The 24134-nt window shown below is 38.1% G+C and overlaps 2 protein-coding genes across 7 annotated transcripts in view; both read left to right on the top strand.

The window, feature by feature from the left end:
- The window catches only part of Eef1akmt2 (EEF1A lysine methyltransferase 2), a 52163-nt gene that overhangs the window by 25877 nt on the left and 2152 nt on the right, over positions 1 to 24134 (top strand). For 2 of the 4 annotated variants that reach the window (XM_077105499.1, XM_077105501.1), the window contains 2 exons: positions 1280 to 1496; positions 6628 to 7318. In XM_077105499.1, the coding sequence (XP_076961614.1) occupies positions 1280 to 1496; positions 6628 to 6722 (312 nt within the window). In that variant the 3' untranslated portion in view covers positions 6723 to 7318. Of the gene's footprint in view, positions 1 to 1279; positions 1497 to 6627; positions 7319 to 24134 lie in introns of those variants that run through there. The other 2 variants (XM_077105500.1, XM_077105498.1) reach the window with 1 other exon arrangement.
- Positions 6658 to 24134, top strand: part of Fam53b (family with sequence similarity 53 member B) — a 125241-nt gene continuing 107764 nt past the window's right edge. The window contains exon 1 of one of the 3 annotated variants that reach the window (XM_077105496.1): positions 6658 to 6745. The gene's annotated coding sequence lies outside the window, so the exon portion shown is untranslated. Of the gene's footprint in view, positions 6746 to 20252; positions 20585 to 21083; positions 21103 to 24134 lie in introns of those variants that run through there. The other 2 variants (XM_077105495.1, XM_077105497.1) reach the window with 2 other exon arrangements.

Here is a 24134-nt window from a genome sequence, read left to right as displayed (position 1 = left end):
GACACATTCAAACCATAGCAGCTTATTTATTGTTTATCTTTCCTTTTATAGACTGTATAAGGCCTATTGTATTTTTTAAAAAATATTTTTTAGTTGTTGATGTACCTTTATTTTATTTATTTGTATGTGGTGCTGAGAATTGAACCCAGTGCCTCATGCATGCTAGTTGAGTGTGCTACCACTAAGTCACAACCCCAGCCCCAAGGCATATTCTATTAAGGGAACTTTTTTGTTAAATTTACTGTTATATCTTGTGTTTGAAAAGCACCTGCATATGCACATAAGTATACACAATCTATTTATTGAGTATAGGAGTACTTTTGTACATGTATTTAGGATGAGGAAACATCTCTGAAGTTAACTCTTCAGGTGATTGTCATTATTTTGTTTCAGTATAATGAATTCTGTACTTTGGTTATGAGGGAGAGGACAAAACCCATTTTCAAACATAAGTACATAATAGGCGCATGTTTAAGTCAGAAGGGGTTTTACATAAAACTCATTACAATTATTTTATTAAATTTGAATTAATAATCATGAGCTAATTACTGGATTTTTTTTAAAGTAGCTTTTAAGAATAAAGACCACTGGTAAATTTTTGTGAATATTTTATAAAATTGAGACATATCTCTGTTTCAAATACTTAAATTGTGTTGGGTTTTTGCAAATAGGTTGCTGATGTATGACTGTAAAAATCTAAACTTCAAGGTATTTATCAAGTTAAATAATCACAGTTTAAACAGTCATTTAATTTTTTGAGCTTCATGTCATTTATTATACTCAGTAGGGGCTTTGTGGACTGCTGAAAAGGCAAAGCAAAAGAATTTCTGATTTACCATGTTTATTTTAGGTCACACGACTAGGAATATAAGCTAAAAATCTTATTCCCAGTGGCCTGCATTCCAAATAGATTTTTGTCAGTTTGATAAATATGTCAAATACTTTACTTTTTTGTCAGAAACAACTTTTTCATAAACCAGACTTGTGAGCACCATAATGTTCAAGTATTAGGCAGTACTACGCCTGGCTTTGATTTGTTTCCAGATTTGCAGACATTTGGAATGTCCAGGAAACCCTATCAATCCTTCTTACTAATCTTGGCTTTAATAATTTTGGAATGAAACTCATAAAAGTTAGCTATAAAATTGAAAATATGTTTATTATATGTAAAATGTTGTAATTAATGGGTTTTTATTCATGATCTTTTACAAGTTGTCACTAAAATTCTTGGAAGATTATATCTTAATTGTTCTCACACAGACATTGATTTTTAATTTAGGTAGAAGACTTTTTGAATCTTTCCACAAAGCTGTCTGGATTTCATATTTGTATTGATAAAGGAACTTTTGATGCCATCAGCCTTAATCCTGACAATGCAGTTGAGAAGAGGAAGCAGTATGTGAAATCTCTCTCCAGCGTGTTAAGAGTAAAAGGTTTTTTCCTAATAACTTCATGTAATTGGACCAAGGAAGAGTTGCTAAATGAATTCAGTGAAGGTAAATGGCTACATGATATTTAACCATGTGCTTACTTCAGGTTTCTTGTATTTAACTGGGTTTTTCCCCTTGGTGCTATAGTGTTTTACTTTCTTATTTGTGGGAATTGCTTGCTTTTCTTCTCTGTTAATGACCTTGGTAATAACTTTTAACTGTATATTACAAAGCACAGAGAAATAACATTGGTTGAGATCCAGAGGCCTTTTAAAAAAATTTCCCCAGAAATTCTGGCAGTTAAGTACTAAAATTTATGAGCTAGTAAAAATCAAGTTCTTTATTTCAGTGATACAATCTATTATGTAGAGAATCAAAAGTATATATATATATTGTGCTTTTGACTTTGGTGCACTGATTCACTGGCAAATCCATAATAATGCAAATGAACATAGTTTTTTAAGGTCTTACATCATGACAGTTTAATTTTATAGATAGATGTTCTATATATAGTTTTGCTCTAGTTGTCATTTAGGTATTTAGGATTTGTCTTGTTTTCAGTGTATATATAACAGTTAACATTGCACAGAAACAAAATTGGGAGAATTGCTAGAAGTTCTACCTACTTATTCTTAAGGAAATTTCTGCCTTTTTTTCGAAGTTTTGGTCCAAATCAGGAGCTCTTTTTGTCCCATTAGCTAAGTCTGATTAGTGCTGTCTTTACTAATTGGGGTCTGGTGAGGATTGAGGAAGCTATAATTTATACACAAAACATTTTGAGTTCTTTGACAGACTGTTTCTTGAATGTTTTAAGAAATATTTTATCTGCCAGTTTATTTATACAGTGCCTGGGCATTTTCGGGAAAGTATTTTGAGAATGTTTAGGCATTAGCTTGCTTCTTCCTTAGAATCCTTTTCAGATTAGTATTAATTTTTTCACTTAGAGGAATGGGAGGAATTTTCAGGATGAAGTCTTAATAACTGAATGATATGGTACTAAATATTTGAAAAATTTAAACTTTGTCACAAGCTAATGAGAAACCAGTTACCTTTAGGGAGCAGTTTACTGTGTATTATTATTTATAACCATATTGCATATACCACAATTTAGGTTTTAACCTGATATTAAGGGGACTAATAGGGAGAACTCTTTTTTCTTTTTCTTTTTTTTTTTTTTTTTGGTACTAGGAATTGAACCTAGAGGTGCTTTACCACTGAGCCATACATATCCTTAGCCCTTTTTATTTTTTTGAGGCGGGATCTCACTAAGTTGCTTAGGGCCTTGCTAAGTTGCTGAGGCTGACCTCGAACTTGTGATATTCCGTCTCTGCCTCCGGGGTCACTGGGATTATAGATGTGCACCAGTGCACTGAACTATGGAGAACTCTTTTAACACATATCCTTTTGTGTCCACTTAATGACTTTGACATGTTATATAATGTAAAACCAGAAGTGTTTGAGGCTGCAAATGTGAGCCTGTGGCTTCATTACCATTGCCTCTGGAAAACAAGAATTATACATGATTTATTGTCTTTTATGCCATTAATTTTATTATCTTCCATGTAAATTTGTTTCCTTTAGAACTTTTTAGGTCCTGTATCAATAGTCTTTCTCTTTTTCTGAAGCTTGACAGTTTAATAAATGCTCAGAATTACACTGCGTAGGGCAGGTTCCTTTCCTAGTTTTTAAATACAGGTGTTCTCTTTTACCCCTGGAACCAGCAGACAAAAACATATTTGTCTGTCTTTGATAATGAGGAACAGACTTCAGCTTTGAGTACTTAAAAATGTGTCTGTGTCTGAGAACTATTGAGTAAACTCTTTAGTTTTAGAACTGAATACAGAATTAAAATAAGCAAAATGTTACAACAGGAAATGTTAAGGAAATCATTCCATTCCATTGAAGATTCTGTTTTGAGGTATGAGTCTCTTAGAAAATGGTGTTTGGAGTTATGTACAGGTCAGTAGAAGAGGACTCTGCCACTCATCACTGCTGAAGGCCTCCTCAGATTGGCCTTATTCAAAGCTTGCCTCACTAGGCTTTTAAGATTTTTTGCTTCTTTCCTCATTAAAAATGAGTTTCATAAAACTGTTGAAATGAAGCTTGAATTTTTCCTGGATAGCCCTATTCATATAGTATAATTATTTTGTGTTTTCATTCTAGTGAGAGATTTTAATCAATTGCCAGATATTAGGTTGTTTTAATTTGATGTCCAAAGGACTTTGTTACAACTACTGTAGTAAAATGACAGTCTGTTTTACTTAAAAAATAATCCTGAATCTTTCTGAAAAAAATTGAAAATATTAACCTCAATACATAAAATAATTTGTAACTATCAATGGAATATAATCACCAGTTAAGATATAATTAAAATAATAAAATTATTTGTAACTATCAATGAAATATAATCACTAGTTAAGATTTTGGTGTATTACATTACTGAAATATAATAAATTCTGTAGGGTTAGGTTCGGTGAGCTAAAAAGTGGTTCCTGGAAAATTGACATTGCTCTCTTTTCTCTTGAAAATTTTTATTTTAAGCATAGGTAAAATTTTCTGAAAACAAATATGTTGTACACTCATGTACCTAACATAGTGACCCTATTTTCCAGCTTAAAATATATTATTAAATAGCTTATTCAACTTTGGAAAAGTTTTCTTATGATCTTTTTTTTTTTTTTTCTTTCCAGTATTGGGGATTGAACCCAGAGGTGCTCTACCACTGAGCTATATATCCCCAGGCTTTTTAGTTTTTGAGAATGGATCGTGTTAAGTTGCCCAAGCTGGCCTTAGACTTGTGATTCTCTTAAATTAGCCTCCCATAGCTGGGATTAAAAGTTGTATGCTACTGTGGCCTTATGATCAGTTTTTTTTTTAATATTTATTTAGTTTTAGTGGACACAATCTTTATTTTATTTTTATGTGGTGCTGAGGATTGAAACCAGTGCCTTATGCATGCCAGGCAAGCACTGTACCACTGAGCCACAACCCTAGCTCCTTATGATCAGGTTTTAATGAGCATTTTAATATTTAGTTATCAAGATTTGGTGAAGTTTGGTAAAGAATATAAATTAGAATGTGCAGTGAAATAAAGTATTAAAGTCCAGTTGTCACCATAATATATAACCTTTTTTTTTTTTCTGCTTACTACACTTATTTGAGTGCAAAACATGGAAACTTAGGGAATGGAGAACCCCATCACCCCAAGAAAAAGAAATCCTCCCAAACTATTAGTCATATCACTGAAGGAAACTGTAGGTTAACAATTTTTTTGAGTGACTTTCCAGCTGTATTTGTTAGTCAAGTGCTGTATAACTGAACTATATCCCAGCCCTGTTTTTACTTTTAAAAGACAAAGTAGTAAAATGTTACATTTGTATCTTATTTTATAGTTTAGAAAACACTGTTTGTTTTTTTTTTAATCTACACAAAATCACTGCAAGTTCCATATGGGCATTGATATCTGTAACCTCCTTCTACAGAATTTGGGATCCTAGAGAATATACCTGTGAAAGGCAAAGTTCAGCTTTTTGATGTTGCCAGCTCATTTTGGTGTTATAAAGCTCTTAGTGTTACCAGCTCATTTGAACCTTTTGCTCCCCTTGAGGTAGAAATCACAGAGACAAGCAATATCATCTGAATGAGGTTTTCTTGGGATTTCTGCTCAAGTACAAGGGAGACAGTGCACAGTTTAGGGTTCCCAGATTGTTTTCTGAGTTTGAGAGGAGCAAAGCTTTTACAGATGAAAAGGGTGGGCTTAGAAAGGCGCAGTCTGTTGTTGCATGTGATTTCAGGATTTCTGCACACCTGCTCTCTGCACTGGGGTTTACACTTGGCATAACATGCTGCATGTGCACGTTGGGTTCCTCTGCATTTTGCTGGCAAAAAAAGATAGAGGTGCTCACCACTGGTACCCCAGGAGGGGGTCATGTTGTGCAGGTGGAAGGTGACTGTATGGAAAGCTTGCTGGAGGTTAGTAGCTCCTGAATCTGATTGTAGGTGGAAACAGTTTTTTTGAAAGCAGTTTGCAAGTTGAGTAGAAAACCTTGGTGAGGGAATCAGGACTCTTCTTTCTTTTTAACATTCCTTTTAACCTAACCCTAAACCCAGGACATTTAATTCCAAGTTTTATTGTTTTTGTTTTTATCCATACTATGCTGCTTTGAAACTTACTAGTTTCTTTTCTTCCAAAACTGTATGGGTCTTGATCTGTTATACAGATTAATTTTTTAAAAATTGTGGTCAAATACCCAGAAGAATTTTACCATTTTAATTTTTTTTTCCTTGCTGGGGATTGAATCCAGGGGTGCTCTACCAATAAACTACATTGCCAGTTCTTTTTTTAAAAATTGAGACTTGTCTTGCTAAGTTGTGCAGGTTGGCCTTGAACTTGAGATCCTCCTGTTGGGGTTAAAAGCATGTGCCACCACACCTGGCTTTTTAAAGCCTTTTCAAGTGTATAATTCAGTGGCAATTATGTATATTCATATTATCATGCAAAAAATCACTACCATCCATCTTCAGAATGTTTATCTTCTACAAATTTATTTTTTACTTCCAAGTTAGCCTTTCCTGTGTGTGATGTGAACCTAACTAGTCCATATAAAACCATATATAAAAAAAAAGTGCCTGGAACATGGTAAGAATTCAGTGCCATAGCTGCTGCCTACAAAGGAACAGAAAAGCAGGCTAGGGGAGGTGTAAGTGGGAGGGAATGGTAAACAGGAAGTAGAAGAAATGGGGGATGGAAGGATAGCCTCATTTATTTAATTTTTTTGGTACCAGGATTGAACCAGGGTGCTTTACACTGAGCCACATCCTCAGCCTTTTATTTATTATTTTGAGACGGTCTTCTAATTTGTTTTACGCCTTGCTAAACTGTTGAGGCTGGTCTTGAATTTGTGATTCTCTTGCCTCAGCCTCCTGAGCCTCTGGGATTACAGGTGTGCCCCAATGCCCAGCTATCCCACTTTCTTTTTGTAATTTGTTTTTGGTCTTGTCTATTCCTTGTTCATTTCAAAGTGTTTTTTGAGTGTATACATGCAAGCCACACACATGGTAGAATTTGAATGGTGACCAAATTTCATTTTGATTTTCCGAGTTTGAAGTAACAGTTTTGTAAAGGATTTGAAAGTATAAATTTCCCTTAACTGTGGGGTCCAATCCTTAATAAAAATATTTTAATTTTGTCTGACAGGATTTGAACTTTTTGAAGAGCTGCCGACACCCAAGTTCAGTTTTGGAGGCAGATCTGGAAACAGTGTAGCAGCATTGGTTTTCCAAAAATCGTGAGACTTTTCCTGGGACAATTTCAGGTAGCTTTTTTAAAGAAGCTACACAGCATAGTTAAAAAAAAAAAAAAAAAAAAAAAAAGGAATCACGAGCATGTAGACAACCAACAATTTAAAATCTTTTGTATTTGAAATGTAAATATTTTTCTTTTTGATTTAAAAAAATCCCCTGTAACTCTATAAACAGTTAAAAACTTAAAAGTAGTAAATTAATTTACAAAAAGCATGTATTCTTTTTTTTTTTTCCTTTTTTAAAGCGTGTATTCTTTAGTTTTGTGCCTTGGTAAAGTCGAATTGAATGGAGCTATTTTTGAAGATTTGACCAAACCATTCCAGGGCCAGAAAAATAAGAAAAACAACTTTATTAAACTATGAACCGTAATAAGAAATACTACTTTGGGTAGAATGGTGGTTATTTTCAGAATTAACACCTGGGAAAAGATTGGCATTCATATATAGTTAAATAAAATTAGAGAAATCTGCCAGTTGATCAAGAAATATTTATTGAGCCTATATTTTGTAGCTGATGGTATTTTACACTGTGAGGATAAACGGGTAATAGGAGGTAATAAAACCAGGGGATATTATTATATCCTAGCTCTGTGTTAAGTTATATTATTATTATGTCTTTGAATCCTCCCAGTATCTTCTTGGTGTATATTAGGAAACAGAAGCTTATACATGTTGGAACCAGATTCTTACCTGGTTTGACTCTAAAACCCATTCTCTACTTACGTAGTCTGCTTCCCAGGGGCCAAATCTCTACCTTTGTAGCATTAACAGGTGATTGGGGAACTAGGATTATTACATATAACATTCAGTGAGAAAAGTCAATCAGTTATTTTTAGGAGCTATGCAGCTCCTTGTTAGTGGTGATAGCTAACAACTTGCTAGTGCTGCATGAAGAGTCAGCCAGCTGAGTCTCATTGTCCTTTATTACTTTTCACCATCTCTTGTCTTGAATGACTTGCCTCTATGAAGAACTGGAGTTTTGTCATTCTGTGAAAGGGTGGTATCAGTTCTATAAGTCCTTAGGACTATAGAGACAAAGGGATTCTATTTAAGGGATACTCTAGCAAGAGAATGAGTGTATAGACTGCATTAAAAAGATAAAGAAGGTTAATACCTAATACCACTTTGTTTTTGAGATAATATTTTAATGTTGGAAGTTTTTAAAATATTATATAACTTTTGACAAATTTCAGCTTCTTGGGCCTATTGGGTTACAACACTAACAGAATTTTGTTTATTTGGTAAGTGTTCTTATTCTTCTAAGTCTTGTGTTACATCCTTTTCCTTTTTTGGGGGGCGAGGCAAGATATATCTTTAATTTAGATGAAAATTAACTGTTAAGGTTAATACTTTGCTTGCACAAGATGGTTTTGTATGGGAAATTTTGGGAAAACTTTATTTTAATGTGTAAAAAGTCAGAAATTACTTCAAAATGTAGGCAGTGTAAACTTTTTAAAGATTGTATTGGTTTCAGACCTAACATCTAAACCATAAAATAGTTGTATAGTTTTTTTTGGGGGGGTGGGTACTGGAGATTGAACCCAGGGGTGCTTAATCACTGATCCATATCCCCAGCCCTTTTTATTTTAATTTTGAGACAGGGTCTAGCTAAGTTGCTTAGGGTCTAGCTAAGTTGCTTAGGGCCTAGCTAAGTTGCCAAGGCTGTCTTTGAACTTGAGATCCCCTGCTTCAGCTTCCCAAGCCCCTGGGATTACAGGCATGCGCCACCCCATCTAGCAGTTGTGTAGTTTTTTGAAGTGATTGGTCTTTTTTTTTCTTCCTGCATTAATAGTCTTTCATTTCAAATATAGTAACAATAAGTACTCAAATAGGATTTTGAGTGGTTAAGTATATGCTACTTTTAAAACACCAATCCAACAAAATATTTCTGTATAACTACACTGAAACATTGAGTTTGATTTGCTTGGAATGGATCTTTTATTTTCAGTAGCTCCTTGAGTCACTATGTGAGGTATGTTTGTTCCATTTGCAAAGCTGAAGCTTTTTTTTTTTTTTTTTTTTTTTTTTTTACTTTTTTGACTCTTGGAGTTGTTGCTAAGCTGGTAGGAAAAGGGAATTGTCATTTTTCTTATCACTTTAATTATGCTAGATGGCGGCCTCTTTAAGGATTGAAATGAGAACAATGGAAGGTCCAGAAATTCTAATAAAAAATTAGTATTTTCAAATAATACAAAGTTGTTAAAAACCAGGCCATTAAATATCCATGAGTTAATGCAATACACCATAAAAACACATTAATACTAAACTTAGTATTATTAAACCTTATGAATATATGGGTAACTGTGAATGAAATTATGCAGTTACAAAAAGGAGCAGTAAGTTATGTATCGAATGCTATTTTCTGTGGATAAGAAGTTGGGATTGTAATTTACTTAATCAAAAGACACTTATTTTGAGGAAACTTGTTTGAAATGCAAATGAGATTTTTCTGTCTGTGGAGCCTGCACAGAATTTGTTGCTTTTTATGTTATTGCTATATAACAAACCACTTCTGTGTGTAGAAAGTATGTGTGCAAGTCCAAAGGGAATTGAAGTCTGAATGGGCAGGTGCCACCAATTAACAAATAGAAGGTTTTTAGAATATTCTGTATTAAACCAGGTGCACAGGTTAGAGTTGTTTTTTGGGACAGGCATTTATGTATATGAGAATCAAACATGACACTACTCTTGGCAGCTTGACTAAAGCCATTTTGAAATAAGTACAAATTGTCCTTGATATTTTTCTCGCTCATTGTAGCAACATATTTGCCACTGCCTTTGTGATAGGCTTGCAAACTTCTATTTGAGGGAAGAAGGGAGCTAAACATATACTTTTTACCTCTTTATGAATCATATGCTTCAATTCACTTTATTTTTGAATTTTTATTGTTATACAGTACTGCATGTTGAACTCACTCATTCATCTAGAGTATAATAGAAACCTTAATTTTTTTCCCTACTACTAGAAATTGAACCCAAGGGCTTCTTGCATGCTAGGCAAATGCTCTACCACTGAGCTATATCCTCGCCCTTTTTTTAAATTTGATTTTGAGTCTTGCCAAGTTGCCCAGACCTTGAACATGGACTCCTCCTGTCTCAATTTCCCTCTTCCTCAGAAGCTGGGATTGTGTACCACCATGCCCTACTGGAAACTTGAATTTTTAAGGAACCTACATTAAGTAATTAACTTTTGAATAGCCCTGAAATAATTTCCCTTAAATGGACATGCAATGAAATAGAATATCCCTGCCTATGTTAGTGGTCTTTAATTTTTGTTTTCTTAAGTTATTTTATAGGTAGGTGTGTGTGTGTGTGTGTGTGTGTCTGTCTGTCCTATCTGGTGGCCTACAATGAAAATATGTTCAAAAGTGAACATTTGTCTCCATAGTAAGGGACCTGGGTTTTAATTTCCTGTTTTTGGCTCTCTAAGCTAGATTTTATGTGCTCCAGAGACATCCTTCTGTTTTGAGAGCAAGAGACCAAGTGTCTTGTGTTCCACAGTAGTAACCTCTTCAGCTAATTGTAAGGGTGCATGTGGATAGGCTATGAAAAGAGTCTGTCTGGTATATTTTACTGGAAGAAGGCTGCCATGATCTAGAGCTTGATTGTGGGAAGCAAAGATCATGTTAGGTTGAAAGACAATTGCAGTGGGAAAAAATTAGGAAATCATTGTAATTTCTTTTAGATAGGAAAAAGATGTCCTTAGAAGGGGGAGTGTAGGAGCATGTTTTATTAACAGTTAATGGAAGAAAATGAATGCTAATTTATTCTTCATACATACCATGCAATTTGTTAGAAAACTAAAAGAATAGTTTGAAATTCTTTGGTCAATTGATGGATTCCTATGTTAGGGGCATAGAAATGAAACTCAACATTAAGCAGACAAATACCCAAGCCCACAGGCTACATAAATGCTGAATAAAACCAGCTCTACAATGGAACTCTGAAAAGCTTTGGGTAAGAAGCCTAATGAATGATTGAATATGACCTTAGCAAAATCCCTGGAGTGTTGTTGAAAGATCATTCATTTCCAGCTTAGATGTCAAGATGGGCTCCAGTAACCAGGAAAGGAAAGAAAGGAAAAAAAAAAAAAAAAAGATGAAGTTGGTACTTACTGGGTTTTAAAAATGTTTATAACAGTACATTGGACTAATAATTAAAAGGGCTTTTTTAAAGTTGAATTTTGAACTGTCACTGTGTAGACATGTAGTTTAGGCCCAGTGAAACCAAATTAAAAAGATAGGAATAACACCCAAAATGTGAATATATGAATATCCTGCTTTTATGGAGTAGAACTTCAAAAACTGGATGTACAGACTATAATGTACTTTTGTTATGTTGATACTATTGTAAAAAAGACTGAAACCAAGTGATAGATCATGCCTTAAAAACTTTTTTTTCGCAAATAACTTGCCTAGGTTATTAGAGGAAGGTATAAAAAGTCAAATAAGTTTTTCAGAAGCAATTATTTTCTTGTTTTTAAAAAAAAATATTTAGTTTTAGGAGGACACAATATTTTTATTTTTTTATGTGGTGTCTGTATTTTTTTATGTGGTACCAAGGATTGAATCCAGTGCCTTATGCATGCTAGGTGAGCACTCTACCACTTGAGCCACAACCCCAGCCCCTATTTTTCTTGTTTTTTGAAGAAACAGTGAATTCTTCCATTTTATATTTTTTAACTGTGTGTGTTATTACTGCATCAGCAAATGATAAGTATTTTAATGAACAGTCTTTATTGTGCATGCTCTGTGGAAGCTTCTTAAGAAAAGTGAGTCCATTTGTTCTTTATGTATTTGTTTTTTCAAATACATAAACATTTACACCTGATCCATCAATTAGCATGTCCTGGATAATATCAGAATAGTTTAGAAAGAAACATGAAAATACTTTGGTTGGCAAGGGGACTGTGAACTTATTTACCACTCTTTATTTACAGATAAAGCAGTTTATTATCAGGGATGGCAGCAGAATGGAAATGGTGTTTACCCTGCTGTCACATGCCTTACTACTTCAGAGAGGAGAGACTTGGGAGGAAAAGGCTATGTGTAGATGAGTGTGGGTGCTGCCAGTTCACATTTGCCTCCTAACCCTTTTGCTAATGTGAAAATGTCAGGCCTTTGTTCCCATCTAATTTTAGTACATCCTGGCTAAAAAAATGTTAGGATGATTTCCAACTGTGGAACTTTGAGGGGCGGGGTTGGAGAGGAAGAGTAGAGGAAAGAGCAGTTTATACTCCATATCCGTCTGCCTTTCTCTGACAGCATCTAGCTCCTACTCTGTTGATTTTGGTAATGAAATAAATTTAGATGCACCGAAGCAGTGATAATTAGGTTTTCTTTCTATGTCATTGGTAAGAAGCCTAGGTGGAGTCTGAATGGGGAAAATCATAATATGGTATATAATAAAGCATACTGGGCTGAATTTAAGAGCTGTATGCAAGCTTTGGAAGGAAGGCCTGAGTGAAAACTACATGTTGTGTTATGCAAATAGAATGTTTGAGGTCCATTTGTGTTTCAGTGAAACTGCTTTTATGCTGTTGTTTTGAATGAGAATAATGTTTGTTGATTTTTGAGAAGCAGTCATAAGCAAGACACACAAGTCTGAGCCATTTATCCCCTCTGCAGACCCCAGTGGGTGTATAGGAAAGCTCTATTCCATGAAGAGAGCTATTTGGGTCAAAAATTGATAATATATTTTGTTCAAGAGAGAGGCTAGAATTCCACATGGCTTTGTAGTTGGAAATGTCAAGTTTTGTGGTTATTATTTAATTAAAAAGTAATTAATTAAACAGGGCAGTTCTGAGTATTGGACTTCACTATGAAATAAGCTGTCTTTCCCAAAGATTTGTTCAATTAGTGAGTTGAGGTTTCCTATTGGAATCTGTATGATAAAGATGTTTTATAACTAGAAGAGATAATTTATTAAGTTCATTTGAATAATAATTTGCAACAAATAAATTAGATTATTTTCTCAGCTTGGAATTGAGTTGAATTTATTTTATAATTAAAATAGGTTAAGTAATAGAATTACTTAATATTACCAAAGAAAATAACTTAATAATATCAAAGGAAGTGATTTAAAAAAATACTAGGAGCTGGGGATGTGGCTCAAGTGGTAGCAAGCTCGCCTAGCATGCATGCGGCCCGGGTTCGATCCTCAGCACCACACACAAAACAAAGATGTTGTGTCTGCTGAAAACTAAAAAATAAATATTAAAAAAAATTATTAAAAAAATATTAGATGGTCGTGAGTGGAGTTGTGTCCTTCTAATCTCAACCATTTGGGAGGCTCAGGCAAAAGGAATGCAAGTTTAAGGCCAGCCTGGGCAACACAGTGAAACCCCTCTTTATAAACACACACAAACACACACACAAACACAAAAAACAAAAAAGGAAAGAGGAAAAAAAAAACTGGTTCCAAGTGATTAGACTATGCAAATTACTTTCCTTTTCTGAACTTTAGTTTTTCTTTCTGTACATCAAGAGCATTCAGGGGGCTGGGGATGTGGCTCAAGCGGTAGCGCGCTCGCCTGGCATGCTTGCGGCCCGGGTTCAATCCTCAGCACCACATACAAACAAAGATGTTGTGTCCGCCGAAAACTAAAAAAAAAAAAATAAATATTAAAAAAAAAAAAAATTCTCTCTCTCTCTCTCTCTCTCTCTCTCTCTCTCTCTCTCTCTCATCTCTCTCTCTTTAAAAAAAAAGAGCATTCAGTTGGTGATATTAAAATTCTCTGCTACTGCAGCTTAGGTTGTCGTAATACATTACTGTATTACTGTAAGAAATAAATTTCTGTTGTTTAAGACAGAAATTTAAACAACAGAAATTTATTTCTTACAGTTCTGGAGGCTGGAATTCCAGTATCAAGGTGCTGGCAAGGTATGTTCCATTCTGAAATCTTTTCCTTTGGCGTGAAGGTGGCTGCCATCCTTGTGTGTTCCTGCGACCTCTTTGTATGTGCTAGTGGGGGGAGGGAGGGAAGGAGGGAGAGAGAAAAGAGAGGCACACAAACTGATGTCTCTCTCTGTCTCTTTTTAAGGAATCTCTCTTTTTTTTAAGGGCACTAATTTTCATTCTTCAGGTCCTCATCTAACCCTAAATTGCTTCACAATGTTCCCACCTCCAAATATCATCACTTCAGGGCTTAGTACTTCAATATACAGATTTGGGGAGGAAACCAACATTTAGTCCATAATCTTTGAATTTGATCCAAGGTTTAGAAAAAGACCTGCAAAATAGATTTTTACTGTGTATGAGGACCTTAAACATTCCGTTTTTAGCTAAATATGAGTTGTTAGGTAACTGATGGCTCTTTTAAGCCAAGATATCTGTATATGAAAAATATATGTACACGTAATAAAATATTTAAAGTGACCAGATGAGTATTTTTCAATTTAAAAACTCTGTGCATGCTTTGTTAAACTTTAGAGTTGAGTATTGTCTCTGCTATATATTTCAGTTTGTATTCATTTGACCATAGAAATGATTTATCCAGTAAACTTAGAAATTTACATTTTATTTAGACCACTTCCACTTTATATATAAAAAGACGAGAGATCAAGACACTAAGCCTAAGGAAAATTGTGATAATCTGAAGGATCTTCCTGATTCGGTTTTTCTGTGCCCCAAACACACACAACTGCATACATTCATGGATAACCTGATTTACTACTGAAGTCCCAGACTTGAGACTTCTGCCTTTTTGTGTCACAGAGATTGTTCTTGAGTCTTAGTATTTGGGTCTGCCCTTTTGTACCCGCTACCTCTGTGGGCTTCTGTCAATTTGTCCTTATAACTGCTTATCTCCTCAATGAAACTGAAGTTATTGAGCTAATAGCAAAGCGCCCAATTGTATAATATATACTTACTTAGGTTTGTTTTCATTTCCATACATGCTTGATGGGATGGAGAGAATCAACGGTATAGCCCTTGCCTAATAGGATTCTGAATATTAAGTGAGAAAATAAATGTAAAGCAGCTTAGCATGATTCCTAGCACACACCAGTGCCAAATATTCTTTCCTTCAAGGACCCTTCTTTCCACTGGGGATAATACGTTGAATTGTTTGGGATTTTACCACCTCATTTAAAATATTCAGTTATATTGAAAGGCATTTGTGTTCTAGGTATGATTGAGTGAAGATACTAGGAGGAATGGTAGATAAGTAAGAGAGAGCAAAATCTTGGAACAGGTGGGCCCTTCAAAACTTAAAAACAATCATACTGTATAGCTCCTTCTTCCTCTGTTTTAACTAGGGCTGGTACTGTACACCTTTTTAGTTAGCTAAGGAATGGGAACTGCATATCTCAGTTCCAAATTTTCAGATATCCTTTATGACTTGTTTCAGCAGTGGCTAAGAATACCACTCAGACTTAGATAATTTGCAATAATTGTTCAGTAATAGATGTAGTTATGATGGAGAAAATGTTATATGGATACATATGAATTGAAAAATGGGCAAGGATATTTAGTATACTTCCCTTCATTAGATTTGAATGCCAAGATGTTATTCCAGGTGACATCAAACAGGAACCCAAGAGGAGGTCTCCAGATGATCATGCATTAGGAATTTGGTAGCATTGGGTTTATTTTATTTATTTTTTCTTTTCCCATATTTTTATTAGTGCATTATATAAATAGCATTAGGTTTAAATGAGAGTTCAATGTTGAGTTGGATTTGAGTCTTTTACTGACCAGTTAGGAAGCAATGGGCTAAGATTTTATAATTGGTTTCTACCTTGCCTCATCCGGATTTGATTTCTTTGATCTGTGAGTCATGTTTATTTCCTTTGCTATAATTGAGTTAATGCCATTTACACAGTGATGTTTTTTAGTTTGATGTTGAGTAATATTTTAAATAGTTTATCTGATTTGTTTTTAGTTTATACTGGAACTGACAGTCTAAGTATAAAAGTATGGTGAACTAGTTGTTTATGCTAGTCTTGAAAACATTTGATTTTCAGATTTGTTTTTTCTTTAAATTTTTTATTGGTGGAAGTGAATATCTCAGTGTCTAGAGTGCCTGGTATGATAGAAATTTGATCAGAGCGATGTTGCTTTCACTAGTTACTTCCAAAGAGCTTTAGTCCTTAACCTGTTTTAAAAAAATTCTATAGATTGAGCAATGTAGTGAGGCCCTAAGAGAGAGAGACCCAGTCTCAAAATTTAAAAAAAGGGCTGGGGATGTGGCTCAATGGTTTGTGTCAGAAAAATCAAAGTTTGGGCTCATCTTTCAAATATTAAATATTCACATATTAAATATTAAATATTCAATGTTCATTCTTCTAAAGAATATTTAAGAAAAGAAGTTGAAATGATTTTATTTGAAGATGGTAATATAAACATTTAGCCTAGGGATGCAGTTGAAATATTTTATAGATTAAATCAAACAGATATACCAATGTCAAAGTAGTCTAACTTTTTTAAAGCTCTTTTTGATGACGTGACTAAGGCAAACTAGATTACAGATGACTAACCATATTTTAGTGATATTACAATCCACTTGAGATCATAAATGCATCAGAGATTCTGCTCTTGAACCTTACTATTAGAATACTAAAACTGGTTTGGCAAATTTTCATATGCCAGTAACTGAATGTAGATAGTGAAAAGCCTTTATTATACTTTTTTTTTAAACCATGTATGAACTTTTCAATGTCTGCTTTTTATGCTTATGTTTTCTTATAGCACATAACACCAATAGATGCTATTAACTTTGCACACAAAGAGGTAATATGAAATTGAAATAAGTTTTAACTGTTGCTCTGTTCTTTTAGCTTACTTTACCCAGAGCTCTTCTATCCTGTGAGTTGCAAGCGTGACATTTGCTGTGTTTTCAGCACCTGCCAACTTGGAAACCAGGGTTTGTGCTCAGGACGTAGGCTTACAACCCATACTTTGTGGTACACAATGCTGTCCCAGCTGGCATGCTTTGGTACCTCAATGGTGCTAGACATTCAGTTACAAAGCTTTGCGGCTTCACATGCTCTGCTTTCAACTCTTATTTTGTATCAAAGGAGTGAGATTGGTATCATTAAATTCACCGTGGTGGTGATTTTTCAATGAAAATAAATTTGCTTTTTTAGTTCTTGGATCAAAATGTGATTTTGTCTTCAAGAATCAAAGTGCCTCTTTAAAAAGTTTAAAATTGCACACACATATGCACAAGTGTGCATGTGTGTATAAGCTGGATAATATGTATTTATATATGACACATATATATCTATGGAGATCTATATCTATATATGAATGATTCAAGCCAGAGATAAAATTTTCATCGATATAAAGAACAACAGGAAAGAACAGAAAGATTAGTATGTCATAGTAGATAGGGCTATTAGTTATAACTGGACATAGATGAGGAAATACAGGCCTTGTTTTTATGAATAAGATCTGTATAAAATTGCCCCCATGATTGTTTCATTTTTGGTTTCTAGCTATAAACAGAAACATTTCATATTTTCCAAAAATAGTATATTCTACTAACTTATTTTCAGTAGCTGGTCTCTTTGAAAGCATTTCAGGTGGATTTGGTGATGTCTGTCTTTCCATGATGCATTATAAGCAATTTTAAAAGGTTTTGCTTGAAAAAAGATCTTTTCAGATGTAGAAAGAACACTGTGAAATGTGAATGACTGGCTTTTAATACAACAGTTGTGACAAAGAGGCAGTGGCTTTTAGAAGCTGAATAAAGGGGTTAATACACATGCGTCTGCATACTGCTGTTAGGCCCAGTGTATAACGTGTTTGACATTTGTTTAGTTCACTTTGTTAGTGTACAAAGAATAGTATGTTATTCTCTCAAACCAGTTTCTAATTTTTTTAGTGGTGAGCTCTTAAAAACCATAGGTACAGAGAGATTTTGATGGGGGCATCTGAACATTCACTGGCACTAGCTCTGACTTCAAAGCGTAGTTCTTTGTCATTTGAACATCACATTTATCCTGGTTCTAAAGGCATAAAATTAAACACAACTAACTGCCTCAGACACTCCTTAGTGCATATCAGAACCCAACCTTTACCCTCCTTTGTACAAATGTGCTTAGGTGAATACTTTTATTAGCTTGTTGATACAAGTTATAGTTGGTTACACCCTATCTTAATAAAATACACCCTTATTGTCTCCTGTTGCTTAAGAGCTTTAAACTTGGAATGAGGGAGCTCTCTAATATAGAGTGATGCTCAATTTCAATCTTCCAGGCAGTTTTGAAGGGATGCATACTATGCACACAAGCACTTTTCTATTTGGTAGTCCTCTCATGGTGGGAGTAAGAGAGCCAGTGTTTCTGTGCTTTTTCCCTGGACCTCATATATTGGTCTTGGAGACTGTAAGTATAATTTTGTTTCCACAGGGTGTTCCATGTTCTAATTAGGCTAGTGTTTGTCAAAGATAATGGAAAAGTAAGTGATAGCTTTCAGATTATTTATGGATTTATTCTTAAATTGGGGTGTGGATTTGTGTTTAGGTGCTTGGTTATGCTCTAAATCTGGTTCTGATTTGGTTGACTGGTAAGTACTGAACAAAGGTAGACAGTTTAGATTCCCCCACCCGCAGATTGCAGTTTACATAGTTTAAAATTCAGAGTTTGGATAACAACCTTTTTAGGTAGGATTTTTTTAAATGAAGAACTATGAAGATTTAGTACTAAGAAGTGTGGGTATTTTATTACTTATCACAACATGTGGGGGGAGCCTATGGTATGGAAGACTAAGTGACACAGACCTTGATGTATATATTTTTAGCCTTTGAGGATGTGAAATAGCTATTCATTGAAGTTAACTTGGCTTCTTGAGCAGGAATTTTAGTTCTAAACATCAAGAAAGCCTCAGAACCAGAAAAACAGGCTGCTTTGGGTTGGAAAGAAGGAGTTACAGCAAAGGAGGTGCCCATAACTACCGTCCTTGGAATTTTGTGAGATTAACATCATCCTGAAAGCAAAAAGAATAATGGTTGCAATAATTGTTTCCAGGCTTAGGACCCCTGCATCTTGTTTTTTAAGTTGAACCGATGAACTAGTAATTGTAGGAATAAACTGAATGTTTGCCAGCAGGAGTCACTCTAGTACTTCTAATAAAAAGTTAGCAAATTAAACTATATCCTTAAAGCTCTGAAAGGCTGAGCTGGTAGAGACTGTGATGAGATAGCTTTAGGGAAATACTGTTATTTTTCCTTAAGTGTAGAAGCCCTCTGGCTTTAACCTTGTGCCTTCCTTTGTTCATTCTTGGTACTTGTTTCTTTTAAAATTGTCCTTAGTACATTTTAAAATAAAAAGTTATATTTATGGGTAAAGATATCAGTATTTTAGTATTCTGCATATTAGCTTATTTCAGTTCTCTGGATGAATTGATTATATCCTACATCGTGTACTTGAAATGAATGGACTCATCCTTTCTACTGATTGTTGTTTATCCTAATCTTGTACCAGAATCACTGGAGTGAGCTGTAGTGAGTGTGAAATGAGATGTTAGCTCATGCTTTTCTGAAAAGAATGGGTCCACTGTGATGACAAGCTGAAATATTTCAGCAATAGTCATGAAATATAATCGTTTCCCAAGTGCACACAAGCTCAAGAAGTTAATTGTTCATTTATGTTTGATACTGGGATTGAAACATTGGATTAAAACCAATTAAATGTTCCTAGAAGCAACAGAAAAAGTTTCCTGATTTATGAATAGAACCATTCAAATGGCACAGACACAATCCATGTAAAGTAATGAGGTGTTTTGTTTTTTTGGCAAAAGCAGAACACAAAACAGGCATAGGGAGTTCTTTTTTAAAAACCTCTTTAAAAATCGTTTTGGATACAAGGTCAATAAAATAACATCCATCAGTAGGAAGGAGTAATGGGAAATCTAGGGCTTCACTCACAAGGAAAACAATCCCCCTCCCCCAGGTGAGCTGCACAATGAAAATACTCTGCTTATTCTATCAGGGTTACATTCCTGAACTTAAGTCAACATCCTAAGTTACAGAGCTAAACATGCTCTGCCTCTGCTTAGCAACCACAAATCCTTCCTTCGCCAGTTGCCTGTATTTTGGATGAGGCTTCTGAAGTACACATTCCTTTATTTCGGTCGCGCTCCGAATTAGGAAACTAGCACTTTATGTTAGTTCTAAGTGTGACAACACTAAGAGGTCCCCCTCCCCTGCCTCCTGCACACCACAGAAACGATCGTTTCTTTCCAACCTCAACACCTAACGACCCGGAAGCTGGATGTCCGAAGCCCACGCGGCCCAGGATTTTCGTTCTGGCTTGTGCGTGGAAGACAGGGAGAGAGGCCCCTGGAGATCTTGACCAGACAGCTACGGTGGTGGCGCGGCCCGGGCCTGGGGCCACTTCCCGCGTCCAGGGGCCTCGTAGGCGCGAGCTCGGCAAGCGGCGCGCGGCTCAGCTCGCAGTACGCCCTCTAGCCCCCGCCGGCGGCGCGCCGCGGCACCCCCACTCCCCGCCCACCGGCGGCTACGCGCACTGCACACTCGCCCGCCGCCGCCGCCGCCGCCACCGCCGCACGCCGCCAGGCTCCTGCACGCCGCCGCCGCCGCCGAGCGCCGGGGCCCGCGACGCCGCCCGCAGAGCGCTGGGCTGAGTTCACGCAGACGCGGTTGGTCTGCCCCGCGGCGGCGGCGGGCGCAGGCGGCCTGGCCTGGGCGGGTTAAAGGGACGAGTTGCAAACAGTTCAGGAAGTGACAAGTCGATTTCCTCCTCCCCGGGAGCCGCACGGTACAAAGCGCTCGGCGCCGGCAGGAGAGCGTGCGCGCGGCAGACGCGCGGCGGGCAGCCGGGACGACTTGGCGAGCGCCGGCGGTGACGGTGCGGGGCCCGCTCCCGGAGCGCCCCGCTGCGCACAGTAAGCGACCTCAGGCCGGGTGGTGGCGGCGTTCGGGGGGCTGGCCCCGAGCAGAGGTCCCTGCTTGTGCGCTCTGGCGCCGGCTGGAAGGAACCCGGCTCGCGTGCGCGCTGGGCTTGCCTTTTTCCTTTCCCCTAATATTGGTTTCCTTTTTTTTCCGCCTGGTTTCGCGTTCGCGTTGAGTCGGGTGGTTTCCGCCGGCACCGAGTCTCGCCCCTGGTGCAGGCGTGAGACTTGTCAGCGCGTAGTCAAGGGGAGGGCTAACCTGGTCGCTGCGGAAAAGTCTGCGCTCCCCCGGCCCGGGTGCCCCCTCTCTGCATCTCAACTTGAGTCTTGGTTCGCAGCAGCAGCGAAGGCTCGGAGCCTCGGTAGCCGTGCGGCCCCGCTCGCCCCGAAGTTCCGCATCGTTTGCAGACAACTCTTTTGTTCGCGGAAGTTTGCACCCGCCACCCCTGGGATGCGGGCGCTCAGCGACGAGCTCCACGACTGCTGGGCTAGCCGGTGCGGTCGTGATGGGGGTGAGAGGGAGAGGACGTTCTGTCCTGGGAGGGCAAAGCCTGCGGGGTGGCTACACCGGAGCTTTTGGGTGGGGGTCGCCCGTGCCGGCGTGGCTTTTGCACATGGCGAGGAGGGCAGTCAGTCACGGGCACACTGAGTCACATTTTTGCCTATCCTTGATTTGCAAGCCCGTGGGAGTCGGGTTCCCCGCTCCGGCTTTCTCTTGGTGGGGCAGGGACGAATGAGGGGAAGAAACCCAGAATTGGGGAGGGTCCGCGGTTTGGGTTGCCCCAAGTGTTTTCTTTTGCAGTTCCCCCCCCCCACCCCCAGCCCTTGGCCAGCAACTCCCCCACCCTTGCGGACTTGGGGAACAATGCTTGTGTGTGGAACTGGGTGCTGGAGCACCGGTGAGTCGCGCGAGCTGGCTTGCCGTGGTCCTGAGTCTTCAGACACCCTCTGATGCTGGTTTTCCTTCTTCTGACCGCCCGGGTTCATTAACACGTACTGTACTTAGTACCATGGTGAACAAAGAAAAGCTCTTTGCTGCATTTGATGAATGAGATTCTGCCTCCTATAGGCCACACTCTGAGTCTTCCATACGGTACAATCCGGACTCAGTGGTGTTGGGAAAGTGGCCCCCGCGGTGGGTTGCATTCCGGGGCTCCTGGGCAGGGCATTTGTGCAGCCTTGCTGCCGCTGCGCTTGCCTTGCTAGAGCTGGTGCAGATGGAGCCAGGCTGACGGTTGTTCAACATGAACAAATGTTTGTTGAATTGTTGTGTGGTGGAGAAAAGGGACTGTTTTCTGTTGACTGCTGCAGGAGTTGGAATGGCATTGTTTATTGGCCTGGGAAGCCAGGCAAGCGTCTTGTGCTGCTTCAACATATTAGCAGACTTCCAAATGACATGCTAGCATATGTGTTCCCAGCAGTCCCCACTGGCTGCATGGGGGATCCCTCCTTGCTCCACATTCCGGACTACAGGTTAAAAGATGCTACCTGATTGGAGGACTTGGGAAGGAAGGAGACGGTCTGTGAAACTCAACTGTCCTGACCCGGGCCAGGTTTTGGTTGCATTTTAATTCATCCACTTAACTATAACTTTTCTCAGTTACAGTTTTGATGCTGAATTGCAGGTCTGGAGTTTTCTTTCCCCTTAGCCATGCATGGGCTTCAGAAACAGCAAACAGCCAGCTACATGTTCCAGTTAACAGTCCCTTTCTAGTAGAAGACAGTTTGGGTCTAAGTTCAAGATTGGTAGCTATGACTTCACCTGGTAGCATCTAGATTCTGTCAGCCATCCTGAGGAGTGAGGCATGTGCTGATCCAGCTTCCAGGGCACTATTCTAGGCAAGAAATCTAGGGAGAGGATTCAGGGAAGGCCTGTGGTTTTTCTCCCAAGTGTTCATTCAGAGAGCAAGGTGATTTTAAGACTAGTTTAAATAGTTTTGCCTATGGACTTATTTTCCCCAGAGGTGAGATTGATCTGCAATTATTTTTACATTAAGGACAAATTTTAAATAAAAGCTAGCAATGTCATTGTTACAGAAGTGGGCTTGAAGGTTGTCCCAGCTGTGTCAGAACAAAGCAGAGCATTTCACTGTTTTAATTGGTAATGTTTTAAAACACTTTCTATTTTCTGTTTTCAACTTAGGGTATGTTGTGCACAATAGCATTTTAGAATTCATCAGGTTTTTTTGGAAAGAGCCCAAAATACCCTACTGTCTTCACGGTGGCTAAACTTAATTGACATTTTATAGGAAGCCCTGGTCCTATTTCCTGGGCTCTTTCTCTGCCCCACTTTTAGTCTTTCTCTTCCCTGCTGTTGATTCTTTCACTATTCCCCAGCCTCCCATTCTTCTAGTTCTGTTAAAACCTGGTGGGTTGGGTGTCCTTGAAGTGTGTCCAGTGAGCAGGGCCTGATCCATGATGGAAGCTCAGAAAAGAGCAGGGGCTCTTCTTTCCTTCAGGAGGCTGGAGAGGGGCGCCTTTAAGTGCTGAGAGCTGGCAGCAGGGGACGCTGAGGAGCATCAAGGTGTCTGCAGAGCTTTTCAAAAAAGCATACCCTTAGGGAGACCAGAAGAGTAGAGGAAAGTCACAAGGGGGAGGGAGGAGGGAAGGGAACAGGGAAATACTGGGGAACAACATTAGCCAATTTATATTGTTATATCATGTGCATGAACGAATATGTGACAATGAATCCCACTGTTCTGTGTCATTATGATGCATCAATAAAAATATGGAGAAAAAAAAAGCACACCCTTCTCATCTACTATTCCATCCTTGGGCCCGGAAGACTTGAGTGTCAGATCCACCTTCAGGCCATTTGATTTTTTACCCAGGCAGTGTGATTTACTGGAGTAATTGTACACCGTTAGGAAAATTTCTTGTTCTTTTTCTAAAAAAAAAAAAAAAAAAAGACTAAGCAAATACTCAGATCAGCACAACTCCCATCATCACCACCACCACCATGCACACCTCTCTGATGTGTAATAAAAGAAACCTGCAGGCATAATTTGTTATGTAATATGCTGATAATACAAATTTCGGTTTTAGATGGAAACCAGATGTGGAGGGGCTCTCTTTAATTGATCCAGCAAGGGGGAGATGTTAATAGATTAATTAGGCCCTGCAAGACCCAAAGGCCCTGCAAGACCCAAAGGTGGCTTGCTTTTGTTTTTGTTTTAATTTAAGAGGTGAATCCCAGCCTCAGCTTTTTGGAGGTCTCTGCCTCTCAGCTTCTGCTTTGCTGCAGCTGTCCTTTCTGTCAGACTCCTCCTCTCTTGAAAGAGCCAGTTTGTTGCCAACAGGAGGCACATGGCTGGCTCTGGCAGGGCTCAGTGCAGCTTAGCTCTGCTGGGCTCCACTCCTCCTTGCTGGTCCAGCTGCTGCCCTGTCCTCCACCCAACAAAACAGGCCTGGCAAGGGACTTGGGTGCTGTGAGGAATGTTGACTGGTCTCCCTGGACTCCTTTTTTAAACACCTGATCATCCAGGGAGAGTTTGTTTGAACTTGTTCAATGAATACACTTTCCCCCAAATCACTGACTCTCCTT

This window comes from Callospermophilus lateralis, chromosome 15, assembly GCF_048772815.1.
Source record: "Callospermophilus lateralis isolate mCalLat2 chromosome 15, mCalLat2.hap1, whole genome shotgun sequence".
In the NCBI taxonomy this organism is placed as follows: Eukaryota; Metazoa; Chordata; class Mammalia; order Rodentia; family Sciuridae; genus Callospermophilus; species Callospermophilus lateralis.
The sequence above is the reverse complement of the archived record's forward strand: the minus strand, read 5'-3'. Positions and strand labels throughout refer to the sequence as shown.